We start from the raw sequence: 15543 nt of genomic DNA, 5'->3' as shown, positions 1-15543 counted from the left end.
TATCCTTCAGTGGGCCAAAGACTTGAAAATCTGAATTGTACCCAGCTCTCATCCCCAGTGACGATACGCTGCACAATTGCTTCATCATCAGCCTCATACTGATGCAGAATCTCTAGGCAAGCATCAACGTGATGTCAATTGCTTGCACTGGCACACACTTTTAGGAACTTTAGCTCATCTTGAATGATGTGATGGCCTGATCCAACACTAATATCCACTCCCTTGATTGTGACATGCCAGTTTTTCCATATCACATTCTCCACAGCTGTAATGCTGTCTTCGTGGCATGGAAAATCCTCCATACTAGTGATGCCGTTCGCTAACTTCTCAATTTATCCATACACTGGACACAACTCGTACACCTGTCACCATATTGAATTTCTATAGGTTTCATGCCTTTGCTAACCAAAAATCTTACCAACTCCTCACTGTTCATTGTTTCAAGGAGGCCATCATCTTGTAGAACTGTTTCCCAAGTTCCTTTGTGCGACACACAATGATATGTCGTACACACAATTTTTAATACAACTTTTCTGGTTTTCCACTGAATGGCCCTTGTATAATATAAACCAACATGTGTTTAATATGAATATTGTATGTTTTTCTGCTTACGGGCAATTCCATTGTGATGGGTGCGCCATTCAGACAAATTTTAATTAATTTTTAAAATTATTTTCTTAGTATCTTCAATATGTAAGTATCAATTCATGTAATTTCATTTTCCTTGATGAAAGTTATATAATTTTAAATATTCCTCTCATATCTCAATTTTCAGCTACAGAAAATAATTTTTTTGTAATTGTGACGGGTGTAACACTTCTCAGACTTGACTTAGGACCTTGCTCAGTCTTTGGGTGTGACATCATGCACATGTAGGATTATGGAACAATGCAAAGGCTATATAATATCATAAATAGATTCTTCAAACTAAGGTTTGTTTCAGAAAAGAAGTAGGATACTTCAGAGCTTAAGGTATATAAACAATAAATGAAACAATTAGAACGAAATCTGAATTAATATAGTTTTGTTATGGTATAATACTGTATCATAGTGAAACTAAATTAAGCCTAAACATCCATCACACATAAAATCCCACTTCTACTACAAAAAGTAATAGGTTTGAAACAATGTTATTTAAAAGCCGTGATACTGTAAATAAAAATAGAATTGACCTTGTTTGTCCACTTTCACATGAAATGGCTCTTAATGCATTAATAATCTTTTCAATAGGTGTTTGGCCTTGGAAACAAAACATACGAGCATTACAACGACATGGGGAAGTTTGTTGATCGACGCCTCGCAGAGCTTGGAGCAACAAGAGTGTACGAGCTGGGTCTCGGAGATGACGATGCAAAGTAAGTGTTTGCTCTTTTTCCTCAAAACAATTGTTGATGCGTCTAAGACAAGACTGTTTAGCAGCAACTGTCTGAAGTACATATTTGGTCACTTCTCTCTGTAGTAATTTACAATGCATTATGCCAGGTGCCGCTCAGCTTGTCTTTAGTATATACGGTAGTTCATAAAATAAGATCCATATGCAATAGCTACCATCGGAATTAACCAACAAGATTCCTTGCATTGATTTCATTGCTGTGGATGGAGAATAAATGGATCTGTTAGCTTTCAGACTCCATTATTTTTGGTTATTGTTTGGGAACCAATGTCCCTGACTGGAAAAATGCTAAAAATTGATTCTGTACTGCAGTCTGTATTACCACATGCAAGTTATCTGCAGTAAAAATTTAGATGTCAAATGGAAGTACAGTGGAGACAAGTGAAAGAATGTGTGGTTAAAAATCCTGACTATTTAATATAATAGGAGTACGTAGTCTAAAGAGCAGACCAATACAATGGAACTTCGATTTTATGTTTCCCATTATACATTCAATCTTCATGGTCCCAACATAACAAATTGTTGTAGATTTTACATTTTCCCACATTTTAAGTTCTTTCAGCTTGCACCCTGAAAGCTTAAAATCGAGGTTCTACTCTATTCACTCCCCCCCTTTTTTCTTCCATCAATTTCGTGTAATCAATTGTCCTTTCTTGCACATTCCCTCTTTTCTGCCATGGAATAACGAAGAAGCTTCTGAAATTTTGGACATTTTTGCCTGTCTTATTTTAGGTATTAATAATGAAATGATTCAATGTTGATAGATGGATCGAAACTGCGACCGCAAGGAAAAGAACTTTTGGCCAAAAGTCTCTTAGCACCTTCCCCTTCAGCAGTTCAACTCAGGCTCCACTCTACCCCTCCCCTCTACGAGGGAGTACGATGCACGGGAGACACAGTTCTGCGCAGGCTCTTTGGCCTGTAGTTTCACTACAGAGGAATGTCGAACGTTTACATTGTTTCTAACCTAATGCAATTTACCACACGGGGCTATGTAAAATAATTAGAATATTTTTTTATCCTCCAGCATTGAAGATGATTTCATCACATGGAAGGAAAAATTTTGGCCGGCAGTCTGCGACTTCTTCGGCATAGAAGCCACAGGAGAAGACTTCAGCACACGCCAGTACAAGTGCACCGTACACACTGAAGTCAACAACGAAAGGGTCTACACTGGAGAGGTGGCTCGTCTGCACTCATTCAAGAACCAGAGGCCGTAAGTTTAATGCACACTGAAAACTTAAATTTTCTTGCACTTAAAAAAGAATTTCGTAATCTCGGCATGCTAAAAAACAAGATAAAAAAACATAAATGCGCTGTGGTGCACTTGTGAAGGATGCAATTGAAAAGCTATTGTAATAGTATTCAAATGGAGCATGATAATCCAGAACAAATCTCAAAAGAAATATACAGTTTGGCTGGAAATAAAGTATTTGAAATGTAAATATGTGTCATAAGTTGAGAGTTCATAAAGAAGAAATTAATTATGAAATTGTTCTCAATAAGTTGCTTCAGTGGCCAAGTGCATTGATCTGATCCCAGGTTATAATCTACGGGTAGGGCAGAAAAGTGATGCTTTGTAGGTAAAAAAATACTAAAGAAATACCTCATGAACAAGTGTTTGAAGAGAGTATTTTATACATTGTGCTGCTGATTCTTTGTTGTTCTCTAAGGGATGATTTATGTGCAAAAATATGCATTAAGATTTTTAGAAATGCACCCCAAAAATTGTATTTTATGGTCTACATTAATGCTTTAACCCACCACCCCAGGTCACGCGATTGCCATCTAATTACAAGATTTGTCAATAGTAGATCCATTTTTCCTGCATGGCTTGGTAAATTAATTTCTCAAAGAAGGTAGTTAAAAATTATTGCATTGTTATTTTTGCATTTTAAGAATAAAGACAAATTTACAAAGCATAAAATGCCAATCAAGTTAAGGTCTCAAGTAAAAAGACTATCATGGACTAGTAATTGACAGCTGATGGTGCAAAACTATAAAAAGTACAAAAAGTCAAGTGTTCCCCCTGTGCTTTGCACCATGCCATGAAGGCATATAGGGTGTGTGCAGTTAGGGCCCCACACTTTCTTGATCATGGCTGAAGGTGTGGGTGATGTGTTCAGCACCATGCCCCTGGCTGCCTTTGCCCTCCAGAGTTTCCTATAGGTACCCACTTTATATGATGCTGGTTGGGCACCGGAGCCACTTGAACAGGTGGAAAATATCCCGGTTCACCCCTGCTGGGGATCGAACCCGGGTCTCTCGCATGGTAGTCAGATGCCCTAATGACAAGCTAACGTGGCTTGTACAAAACTATGTGGGTCTTTATTCTTAAAATACAAATAATAAGAATAACAATGTAATTACAAGCATGTTAAGCTCCAATATACACTAACATCTCAAATGTGCATTTATATGCTCCATAAAACTTCACCAGATGAATCTTCCACAAGTAAAAAAAGAAAACTCGCAAATATGCAAAAATCTGCCCCCTAGTGATGACAGAATCATCTTGAGTCCTATCCACATATGTTCCTTGTCTGTGAATCTTCTGTTGCTAAGAGAATAGCAACATATGCCCAAAACAGGGAAGGATGAATTTGGTTCAGGGCCAGCCAAATTCTGTTTTCACCCTAAATGTAGCAATCTACAGCTACAGTTCTGAAGATAAACAGAATATTAAAATAACTGCCAGTTAATCCACAGTAATGGCAGAATGTTTGTAGATTCAATGAACACTATGCGATTCCCAGGATTCAAGATTTAAAAATTTATATTGTCAGTTATCTTTTGTGAAGCCTTTGGGAAACGTGGATTTCAGAAAAGTATTACCCAGGAGTGTTGATCAAATTCAAACCAGTGAGAGAATTTTGTTGTTAGAACTCACTCCTGAAATGCTTATTTGTTTACTAGATTTTGGATTCCTTAAATCACACATGCTGTTCATTTTGCTAAGAGTGTAGAAATGTTTGTGGGTGTGTTAATATTATTATGCAACATGTGATGAGACACGGTGAAGATTGTTTTTGTCTTCCTGCAGGCCATTTGATGCTAAGAACCCATACCTGTCTCCAGTGAAGGTGAACCGTGAGCTTCACAAGAACGGAGATCGATCGTGCATGCACATTGAATTTGATATTGAGGGCTCCAGGATCAGATATGATACAGGTAAGGCTACAGAAGCTTTATATATCAGAAAATTTCTGTAAGCAATGCTCATGTGAAATTGCCCCCCCCCTCCCTCTGTGCTTCTCCCTTACTTCCTCCCCCTCTCATGTAATGTCAATCCTGTTTTGTTTACTTTGTGCCATGCTAATGTGTTCTCCTTTATTTACTAATGAAAATTGTACCAATGAAGTAACTAATTCTTTTTTTTTAAACTTTTAAACCAGTAGGGAAAATTATTTTCCTGTAGTTTACGGTTATTACAAGCATAAGAAAACAGTTTTTTCTTTGTGACGTTTCAGGAGAACACACGCTCCTTTCATCAGACATTTATTTTCATTTTGACTAAAGATACAGTTATAACAATGGTTAGTAATTTTTAAACAAAAAGAATCTGTTATATAATGGATGTTGTCAATGTTACATTGTTGTAATATAGCAACTTAACTGTGAAAAAAGCAGTCTATTTTATTTTTATTTTAGAATTTTTTTTTTTTTTTTTTTAATTATGAATCCCAAATATCATCAGGTAATTCAAATTCATCATTGTTTTCACAAAGTCTCTTGATGTTTTCTGTTACATTAAATTTTAAAGATGGTGGCTTACTCCATTTGTGAAAAAGAAAACTTCACACTGGATCTATGTTACCATTTCCATTATTTAACTTATTCCAGTGTTCTTCTGCATTGAACGAGGCTTCCCAGACATTCAACTCTGTGTTTCCCGTTAATCTTTTTAAAACCCTTCTCTTTTTAATCAAATGCTTCTCTTCGATGATATGAGTTGACAAACCTGTTCTTGGGTTTAGATTTATAATGTCCAAATCATGTTCGTGCCATCTTATTGCCATTTTCCTTGCTGTTTGTCCCACATAATCTCCTGAAACGTCAAAAAACTGTTTTCTTATGCTTGTAATAACCGTAAACTACAGGAAAATAATTCTATCATGCAAGCAATGCGTACATACAAGAAAAACCAGTAGGGAAAAGTAAAATGTTTTTAAGTGTGTATAAAAAAAAAAAGATACTACTAGTCTGAAGCATAACATCTCGCCAAAATGAAAGAGCCCATTATTTGTACAAGTTAACATACAAAAGACTAAATGTTTCCATAAAGTATACTGTAAAGAGAGGCATATAAAATCTCCTACTACAGTTGATGTCTTGTAGATTGCTATTAGTTAACACTAGCATTATATCATGGCTCTTCTACCTTCCGGGTGCCATGCATAAAAGTAAGAAATATTCAACAGTGACGTCGAAGTGTTGGCACATTCATTTTCAGTTTTCTGTGCAAATTTCTGCTTGCTCGTGAAAGTTATCTAATGAGATTAACTGGCCAGCTCAACATAAAGGTTGTAGACAGGGTGGATAAAAATTATGATTTTATTTTACAAAAACATTTTCGAAGGTTTTTTTTTTTCATTTTAAATCATTTTCTATTTCTGTTTCTGATACTGTATATATGAACCTACTATGTTAATGAAACTACTGGATAATAATGTCAGTAACTTTTCTTCCAGTGAAAATTATAACATTCTGGATGTATGTATAATTATAACTTAAATATTTTTATAGTCTTTGTAGATTTTGGTGGTTTATTTAATGGTAATTTGTAAAATATCAGCTGCCATGTTTATTTAATGATAATGACACTATTTATGGTTTAACATGATTAGTATTTTATATATTTTTCTACACAAAATGTTTGCTATTTTTGGCCATAAAATATATTAAATTTCAAATCCAAGTTAAATTTAAGTGTATTTACATTTTACGTATTACCTTTCCTTTCGTGTGAGCTTCACCTCATCAGTACATATATTTTGTTTCCTTCTTTAGAGCCTAATAAACACCATTCATTGATTACAAGATTAATGTACTTTCACAAGTGATGATTCTGATATCTACAAATTACTATGTACTTTATTCTATATATTATTTCTTGGGTCGAGATATTTATTAATACACACCATTTACGAATAATATCAGTTTAACTGTCAGTCAGTGTCGCGATGTGCACTCAGCAGTTGATTATCTTTCAGGTGACCACGTGGCAGTATATCCCATCAACGATGAAGGTCTGGTTAAAAGAATTGGTGAACTTTTGGAAGTGGACCTCGACACTGTGATAACGTTAACAAATTTGGATGGTGAGTAACTGTAGAAGTACCATGCTACATGATTTTATATGAAGTGAAAATTTGTTTTATTTGGCATGGGTGAGATTGACCGTTCTCTCGTTGATAAAGTAAATTCTATTCCAACATTTTGTAATTTGCTGTTGGTTTGCTTTGCATAGGATAACTATTTACAAATAATGACATGTGCATTCAGAGGCTATAGTTATTATTACCATTGTTTGACTTGATATGCATGTTGTTTTATCTCTATAGTGAGACCACAGGCAAAAGGACATGTGCATCATACTCACATGTGGAGGGGAGGGGCAGAGTGAAGCATGCTTCCTTTTGGCCCCAATTGAAAGGGTAGAAGGGTTTTTTTTTTTTTTTGTTTTTTTTTCCCCTCTATACTTTGGTTCATTGTTCCAGGTGTGGCAGCATTCGTAGCAAATTTAAAGTCTGAATTATATATGGAAAAAAGCATTTTTATTGTATGATCCCTTGCAAATGAGTAGCATGGCACACCAAACATTCTTCCAAACTTGTTTGGATACTGGTAACAGCATCAAGAATTTCCAAGATCATGATAGGACATGCTTGGAATACTTCATGCTTAAGAAAACCCCATAAGTAGTTCGAAGAGACAGTATCCAGGGACAGAGCTGGTGGCCACATGTCAACATAACAGGAAATCTCTTTCTGGAGAAAAATCCGTTGCAAGAAATCCACCACACTGCACAGTCTACTGCAAATGACAGTTCGTTCACAGTATAATGACAATGTGGCCAGCATCATTGTTATTTCCTACTCAAATTACACTATGAATGTTGCTGCACCCTGTACAAGAAATGGAGTTAATATCACATTTTGGTGTTCTAAGGGTCTAAGAAAATTCACCCTATATGCTCCGCAAAATTAGTTTGGTATTGAGAACTGAAGGAACACGCGTCACGGTGTTGCCATATCATGCGGTACGGTACGCAGTGCAGCATTCTGACGCTGTGTCGAGGAAAACGTGTTATAAAAAAGAACAACAATGATGAAATGTGTTATTGTTTTTCGAGGAAAACGGAATAACAATGATGACAACAATGATGAATGTGTTATTGTTTTCTCTCTTCATTTCCATCTCCCTTACAACATGAACGAATTAACGAAACGAGCATTGTTTACAGGTTACCTTTTCAATTCATTCTGAAAATATTGAATATATACACTTTCAATAATCATTTCTTTCTGAAGTCGCCGTTAAAGTCTGCCCATCTTTCAATTATACCGCAACTGAATTGCACAAAGTCCAGTTGGTGAGGCGTCTGACTTTTATGCGGGAGACCCGCGGTGGTTTGGGGAACTCTTTCAAATATCCTTAGCAGGCCTCCTCGATGGGGTAGTGGTACCGTCGTCGCCTTGTAATCAAGGGGTTCGATACCCGGTGGAGGCACATGGCACAGTGGTTCGGACACCACTTTAAACTGTAGGTCCAGTACCGATTAGCCTTCCCGTGCATAAAGTGAACTTAAAACAACAAATGAATCAATCAATTAAATATCCCTAGCGACTCCGGAGTACCTGGGCCAAACCTGGGGCAAAGGCGGTTGGTGAACCACATCACCGCATCACCTCCATAATATGGTCGAGGTCGAGAATGTGTGGAGCCCTACCTCCACATCCCAATATGCCTCCATACTTTACTTTATTTTGCATACATTATTTGTTTTGTATGAGAATCCCAGAGATTTTATGACTGTCCTTAAAGATGTTTTCCCACCTTGAAAAGTCCCGAATCTTTCAACGAAATGCGCAGTTTCCCTACAGTGGGATGAACTTTCCTCCTATAATAAGAGTAAATATGGCGACGAATAGCATCTTGCTGAAAGGTATCTAAATTTGTTACGCGTTTACTGATATTCCTCTTCTTTCCTGGGGTTTCCAGTTTTGAAGCCTCGCATTGATTTATTTCTACCACATTATATTCTTCTTTCCCCATGGTATCAATAGTGTTCTTAGACACGCCGACAGCAGCAGCAGTCCTGTCCAGAACTTTATTTACAGAAATGATTGGACCCCCATTGTTTCTCTCTTGCTCAAAATGTTTGCGCAGAGAACAAACGTTTTCCCACGTTTGGCCTTTGAGAGGAATTCCTCGAGTATTGCCTCCTGTGCTTGACATTCTTCACACAAGCACACGACACACTCAAGCAAAAAATTATGTACAAAAAAAAACACACTAAAACAATATGCTATATACAACAAAGAATACTCTAAATTCAGCAAACACTAAACAAACGGACCGGTTAAAATATCACAGCAACGCAACAAACAACACGTCCTGTCCCAACAACATGAAAACTGATCGCAAGAACAATCGCCCGATAAGTGGCAACACTGTGATAAACGTTTTCTGTTGCTAGGTAACCAGAGCTTGGGTGAAGCACTGGGACGATTTTCATTGGCTCGCATGCCAGCATCCCACCCTGCCGCAGTAAAGTAGACCCGCTTTCTCCACGTGCTTCTCAAGCGTCAATACCAAACTAATTTTGCGGCAGGTATAGTACACAAATGTGTGTCTGCCATTATATACACTGGTGTAGCACACTAAATAATGGGACAGGATTTATGAAACCATCTGTTGCCTGCACTCTTTTCTCATTTCTGTCCTCATTGTTAAAGTTTCTTAACCATATGTTAAGAATGGAATGTTTTAATTCCATTAATCATGTTTATTAGGTATAAGGTTCCATTATTACCATCAGTGTAATAAAATACTAACCTAGTATTGATATTCATGATTGGGAAAAGAGAGACGCGGTAGTATATAAATACGGAGAAACTAGTACTCACTTTTATCCGCGAAGCTGTTTTTTCTGCTTTTTCGATTAATTTCAGTGGCCACTGCCACCATCCTCGTTGGAACTTGCTGCGCTGTTGCTTGGCGTGCGTCTTTTGTTCGTAGTTCTCTGGCTGCCGTTAGGTGCGCTGCTAGGTGCGCTGTGCATCTTGGTGCGTCGTCTGCTATTTCCGGGCGATAACTGCTGCAGTAGTGGAATCCAAGTATGGTGCGCTTGCCCGCTATCGATGTTTAGTTCGTGCGGGAAGTGCATTATGGCGTGCGTTTCCTTGATTTTGGTGTCTATGAGCGTGTGGGCAGTGTGTTTGACTCGAACCTTTTGAATTTTATGGCTATTGTATTTGATATGTCTAGCAAGACCAGTAGTGGGTTGGGCTTTTTTCGCATCTGCTAGGTGTTGTTGGATTCTTTCATTGACAGATCTGATGGACCTGCCGATGTAATGAGCCTTGCATTCACACTCTGCATCATATACACCTGGGTTGTCAAGGGGGGAGAGGAAGTACCGTTTGTGCTTGTTCAGTTTATCAGTTATTTTGGAGTTGGGTTTGTGCGCTACTTTGATGCCAAATGGGAGAAGGGCTTTGGCTATGCGGTTGGAAGTGGTGGGATGGTAGGGGAAAAAACTAGGTCTTTACGCAACAAACTTCACCACTTGGGAGGAACGTGGCCGAGTGCGAATGCAATCAACCCAGATGACGGACATGGAAAAAACATAATAAATCTGTCAAATCTCTCAATCCCCAACAAATTCAAGGAACTCCTTGCCTACGGCGATAAGTTTAATGTACAAAACAGTAAGCCACCCACCCTCGACCTCATATGTGCGGCAGAAAAAGCAGCTTGTTTTGCTCCCAAACCCCAAGATTCGGAAAACATCAGAACGTCAGCAGCCGGAATTTTTCAAAAAGTTATGACCAACAGTGAAACCAGGAAACCTAATCCAGTGCACCAAGAAATCTCTTCTGTCCTCTCCGATTTTGGCAAATGGCTGAACACCAATGATGTTTGGTGTCTAAAGTCTGACAAAACAAACCAGTTCGTAATCATGCACAAAGGTGATTACTCCACGAAAGTGATAGACAAACTAAACAGTGACTCGTACAGTGTCATCAAAAAAAAGACCCCACAGACAGGTACAATAGAATTGTGAAAAATGCAGTGAAAACTAGTGCCATACTTAGTGAACAAGACCACAAATTCCTCCTCAATCCCCACCCTTCACCTGCCATTGCCTATGGCATTCCTAAAACTCATAAACCTGGAATCCCCATGCGACTTATAATAGCTGGCTTCAATTACCCCACAGTTCACCTAACAAACTGGCTAAAAAACAAAATATCTCATTTCAACCACAAACTTACATACGTGTTCCGCAACAGTGCCGATGCTAAAAATCTGGTAACTTCAATAGTGCAAGCTGACAGTGCAAAATTAGCCAGCATTGATATAGTAGATATGTACAGTTCAATCCCCATAGACCTAGCACTGCGTTCGGTGGAAAGATGGCTGACAACCAACAGAATCCCGGCCCTAGAGGTACAAGAGATAACCAGACTATTGGAAGTTTGTCTAAAACACAATTACTTTCAGTTTGAAGATAAGTTCTACAACCAATCCGAGGGCCTTGCGATGGGCAACCCGCTATCAGCTCCTTTAGCCAACATCGTCATGCACCTGGCTGAAAAAGAGATACTCCATACTCCAGAACTACAACACATCCGATATGGAAGGTACGCGGACGACACAATAGTTGTATACAAAAAGGCAGAAGAACTCAACCTCCTAGTGAACAAACTAAATAGCATCCACCCCAGGCTCAACTTCACCGTAGAACATGAAAAACTTGGTAAAATCAACTTCCTGGACATCACCATCAGCCGTGCACTTAACAAATTCACAACCACCGTCTACAGAAAACCGGATGCAGGCAACCAGTACATACATGCTCTCTCTAGCCATCCCCCTAAGCAAAAAGCCAATGTGTGGCTAAACTTTTATCGAAGAGCCTTCTCCTACTGTGGCAAAGAAGAGGATCTACGAGAGGAGATAGCCACCATCACAGAAATAGCCCTGAAACATGGCTACACTGAATCACAACTTTCCACTTGGTGCAGTAAGGCAGAAATACAGGTCAGACACCCTAACCTACCACAATCAACCCATCCACAAGCAACCCAGCCACAACCAACCCCCAGCGACCAATATAAATGGTTTGCCTTCCCCTACCATCCCACCACTTCCAACCGCATAGCCAAAGCCCTTCTCCCATTTGGCATCAAAGTAGCGCACAAACCCAACTCCAAAATAACTGATAAACTGAACAAGCACAAACGGTACTTCCTCTCCCCCCTTGACAACCCAGGTGTATATGATGCAGAGTGTGAATGCAAGGCTCATTACATCGGCAGGTCCATCAGATCTGTCAATGAAAGAATCCAACAACACCTAGCAGATGCGAAAAAAGCCCAACCCACTACTGGTCTTGCTAGACATATCAAATACAATAGCCATAAAATTCAAAAGGTTCGAGTCAAACACACTGCCCACACGCTCATAGACACCAAAATCAAGGAAACGCACGCCATAATGCACTTCCCGCACGAACTAAACATCGATAGCGGGCAAGCGCACCATACTTGGATTCCACTACTGCAGCAGTTATCGCCCGGAAATAGCAGACGACGCACCAAGATGCACAGCGCACCTAGCAGCGCACCTAACGGCAGCCAGAGAACTACGAACAAAAGACGCACGCCAAGCAACAGCGCAGCAAGTTCCAACGAGGATGGTGGCAGTGGCCACTGAAATTAATCGAAAAAGCAGAAAAAACAGCTTCGCGGATAAAAGTGAGTACTAGTTTCTCCGTATTTATTTAGTATTGATATGTTGATAATCTGCAACAACATAGGGAGTTGGGGACCTGACGATCAATAAATGAAATATCTTTGCAATGTCCTTGATGCATATAAGTGAATGTTAGCAGTCACTACCAGCAAATGAGCGGTTAGGTGTTATACACTGAATAACACCATTACTATAACATTTGTAGATCACTTCCTAGGTTTGTGAATACCTTTTGTGTCCTTGGGCTGGACCTGTGGTGGTAGTACTCCACTTAGATGTATTGTACGTGTCTGTATAATTATACAAAATTTTCACACCTTAAAATTCTTCTGGAAAACATCAAACTGAAGCATAAAATCTTATAAAGTTACTGTTAAATACATTTATCTCGGTCTATATTTTACAATCTTTTCTTCTTTCTTCAGAGGACTCGAGTAAGAAGCATCCGTTCCCTTGCCCCTGCTCGTACAGAACTGCCTTGATGCATTATCTGGATGTCACCTGCAACCCAAGAACTCATATACTCAAGGAGCTTATTGAATACACCAAAGATCCTGAGGTAAGTGCCCTTTTGCCCTTTGCAGCAAGGAGAAAGCATTGTTGTAGAATTATTTAAACACCCTGAAATCTGTAAAATTTATTTACTGTTATTGTACTGCTGAAATATGTCTAATAAACTTTTTAAAGAAAACTGTAGAATAATAAACAAATGGCTGTTAAAGTTTTAGTATGTTGAAAAGATTTCAATAGCTATAATAGAATTTAAACACTAAATATGAAAAATATCTCGTTTGTATATTTTCAATTAAATTACTTGAGCCACAGAGAACCTTGTATTACATAATAGCACTGAATTTTTGCCTTTTTAATTGTCTTCCAGTAAGAAGAGGCATAAATCGTAAGAATTTAACCTATATTTTAATTATTCTAATATCAACAAGTTTAAATTTATCCTGTTTGTATGTAAATAATGTATTTTATCAGTTTAAAAATGTTATTATATTTTTCTAACGGTGGAAGCGGCTCCGGCGCCTACCCAGCGTCGAATAACATGAGTACCTGGGGGCGTGATGCTGATCACATCACCCCCACTCACGACCAGATCAAGAAAGTGTGGGGCGTTACCCCCACACCCCCTATACACCTTCATGGTGTGGTGCTATGCACAGGGGAACACTTTAGCTTTTTATAATCTAAATTTCTTTACATTTTAGCATACAATCTCGGTAATTCTGTGCCATTTTGGTATTTTTAGATGAATGTAGCGTGTAACAGGGTTTTATAAAGTAAATGTTGAAATACATTCAACCCCAATTGTACATTTCATGACGTTAATTTTATTTTTTAATTTTTTGCCTTAGTTCCCTGAAAAAAGGTAAATTGTATATCCTCTGTACACAGTTTCTATTTTCTGAGGCAAAACCCATTTCATTCATATGGTCACATATGTTAATTAAGAAGTTAAACAAGGAGTTCTTTCAGATTCTTCAAGGAACATTTTAACTTCATAACGTTGGTAACTTATCAGTTGTCCATCCCCAATTCTTAAGATTGGAAATTATATCATGTTTAGTTATTTTGCCATTTTTACAAATTTCCGTACATATAATAATGCAAGGAATAATTACAGTGAATAGGTGTCTTAGAATAGAACTTGCCGCAATTATTTATATTTGGTCATATTCACTTTGAACCTAGAAATGAATATATTCATTTATATGAATATGTAGTGCATAAAAATTCTTTATTTTCTCTTATAATGATATGAAGATGGCTAAACAATTGTGTGTTATATGTGCGTACAGGAGCAGGAGAAGTTGCGTTTGATGTCTGGAACGAGCGCTGAAGGGAAGAAAATGTACAATGATTGGATAATAAAGGACAACCGAAATATTGTCCACATCATGGAAGATCTACCATCTTGTAAACCAGCCTTAGATCATCTCTGCGAACTTCTCCCTCGTCTGCAAGCAAGATACTACTCCATTTCTTCTTCACCAAAGGTACGTGGTTTTTAACTTTGGATGCATCCGTTTCGTATCATGAGCGATTTTTTTTTTTTTTTGTAGATGTACTATTATCAAAGTTATAAGAGTTCAGGGAGAGCTGTTTATTAAATCATATCTTGCATCAAAACATGGCACCATTACAATAATTGTAATAATTGGTACTGTTCGATTATATAGAGATTCATTTTACTTAGTCATTGACATTTCAGGGTGGCTAGTAATCAGGAATTCATTGAATTCTGGGAATTCTGCATGAATTATTGGCTTCGGGAATTCTGCATATGTATTTATAAATGCTAGAAGGCAAGTTTTTCACAGTTTAACTGTTATTTTTATCAAGGAAGGAAAATAAAACTGAATTCTGTCAAGCAGTTTATTTTGTTAGTGTCATTTACAGAACAATCTGACAGCCGGATGGTTAATGCAAGATAAGATGTCTTGAAGTTTATTAGGTGCATTTGAGTTTGAATTCTCGTACAATTAACAATTTTTCATAGATTGATATGTCCTGTAACATTTGTGACTTGTGTTTATAGATTTACTTTGAGTCTTGAGTATGTGAAATGGAAAATGAAAACTTTGAACTTTAGGAGTTGTAAAGATATATACCATTTAATTGGATTGAATTATAATTTTTGTTACTTTGATATTGCACAAACCCTTTGTTGTTTTATTTATAATTAATATTATATTGTTATATTTGTTATATAAACAGGGTGTCATTTTAATGGTGCCCACGGATTACAGATTCGTATAGAGGACATCAAAACAAACAATTTTTCTCGTTGGTGCGTCAATTCGACACTACAGCCATCCAAAAAAGGCAGTTTTGCCACCTGGATGCTGGCAACCCAACACAACATTTGATCGTATCTGTGACGTCATTTCCTGCGGCGAAACAGCGCACAGCAGGGTTGCAAGGAACAAACAAATTTTGTGAAAAATTACAAACTACCAACCACATTATTAGCTGTAAAACTAAGCAAGAAACGCGTCCAGTAGACCGAACATCATAGTCTACCAGCCGAAGATCAGCAGTCATCTCAGGGGAAGGGGGAAGTGAACCAAGGATATGAGAAGTGGTAAAAAACGTATTCAAAGAGAAGTGTCAATATCGGATTTTGTCTCAGCCTACATGTCAAATATCAACAACAA

The 15543-nt window shown here is 37.9% G+C and overlaps 1 protein-coding gene across 5 annotated transcripts in view; it reads left to right on the top strand.

The window, feature by feature from the left end:
• Nucleotides 1-15543, top strand: part of Cpr (Cytochrome P450 reductase) — a 136072-nt gene that overhangs the window by 101250 nt on the left and 19279 nt on the right. For all 5 annotated transcript variants that reach the window (XM_083125700.1, XM_083125703.1, XM_083125701.1 and 2 more), the window contains exons 5-10: nucleotides 1231-1355; nucleotides 2421-2609; nucleotides 4437-4564; nucleotides 6607-6714; nucleotides 12805-12938; nucleotides 14185-14382. In XM_083125700.1, coding sequence (XP_082981826.1) covers nucleotides 1231-1355; nucleotides 2421-2609; nucleotides 4437-4564; nucleotides 6607-6714; nucleotides 12805-12938; nucleotides 14185-14382 — 882 coding nt within the window. The remainder of the gene's footprint in view (nucleotides 1-1230; nucleotides 1356-2420; nucleotides 2610-4436; nucleotides 4565-6606; nucleotides 6715-12804; nucleotides 12939-14184; nucleotides 14383-15543) is intronic.

The sequence above is a fragment of the Lepisma saccharinum genome, chromosome 7 (assembly GCF_977018435.1).
Source record: "Lepisma saccharinum chromosome 7, izLepSacc3.1, whole genome shotgun sequence".
In the NCBI taxonomy this organism is placed as follows: domain Eukaryota; kingdom Metazoa; phylum Arthropoda; class Insecta; order Zygentoma; family Lepismatidae; genus Lepisma; species Lepisma saccharinum.
Note: the sequence above shows the minus strand (reverse complement) of the source record. Positions and strands in the feature narration are given on the sequence as shown.